General features: G+C 48.6%; 1 protein-coding gene across 1 annotated transcript in view; it reads right to left on the bottom strand.

Moving 5' to 3' along the window:
* LOC119593032 (maltase A3-like) overlaps positions 1-331 on the bottom strand; it is a gene marked incomplete in the record, with an annotated part of 10,545 nt that overhangs the window by 4,801 nt on the left and 5,413 nt on the right. Inside the window, 1 exon segment of the mRNA XM_037941928.1 lies at positions 55-180. Within this exon segment, the coding sequence (XP_037797856.1) occupies positions 55-180 (126 nt within the window).

Below are 331 nucleotides of genomic sequence, written 5' to 3'. Positions count from 1 at the left end.
GTTCAAGAATACCAGCGCCATCATTTCATAATCACTGATGCCTTTTTCTCGTACCTTCATCTCGTCCCGCACTCGCTCGTTCCGATAGTTCAGGTCGGGCTGTTTGGCCAGAAACTGATGGAAGTAGAACTGCTGCCGCTCCTCCGCCCACGTCCACGCCGGCCCTCGGAACACACTCAGCTGGAAGCACCAACACAATGACCTTTCTTCGCGCCAGAACCAACCAGATATTATAGGAAAAAGGATGCTATTGCCTTTTGAAACTTTTTTTTTCGGGTGCGGCTCAAATTGATGATATGCATCGCCCTTACGACTCTGTTAAATATCTATG

Source organism: Penaeus monodon, chromosome 31, assembly GCF_015228065.2.
Source record: "Penaeus monodon isolate SGIC_2016 chromosome 31, NSTDA_Pmon_1, whole genome shotgun sequence".
NCBI classification, from domain to species: Eukaryota; Metazoa; Arthropoda; class Malacostraca; order Decapoda; family Penaeidae; genus Penaeus; species Penaeus monodon.
This window is presented reverse-complemented; position numbering and strand designations above follow the sequence as displayed.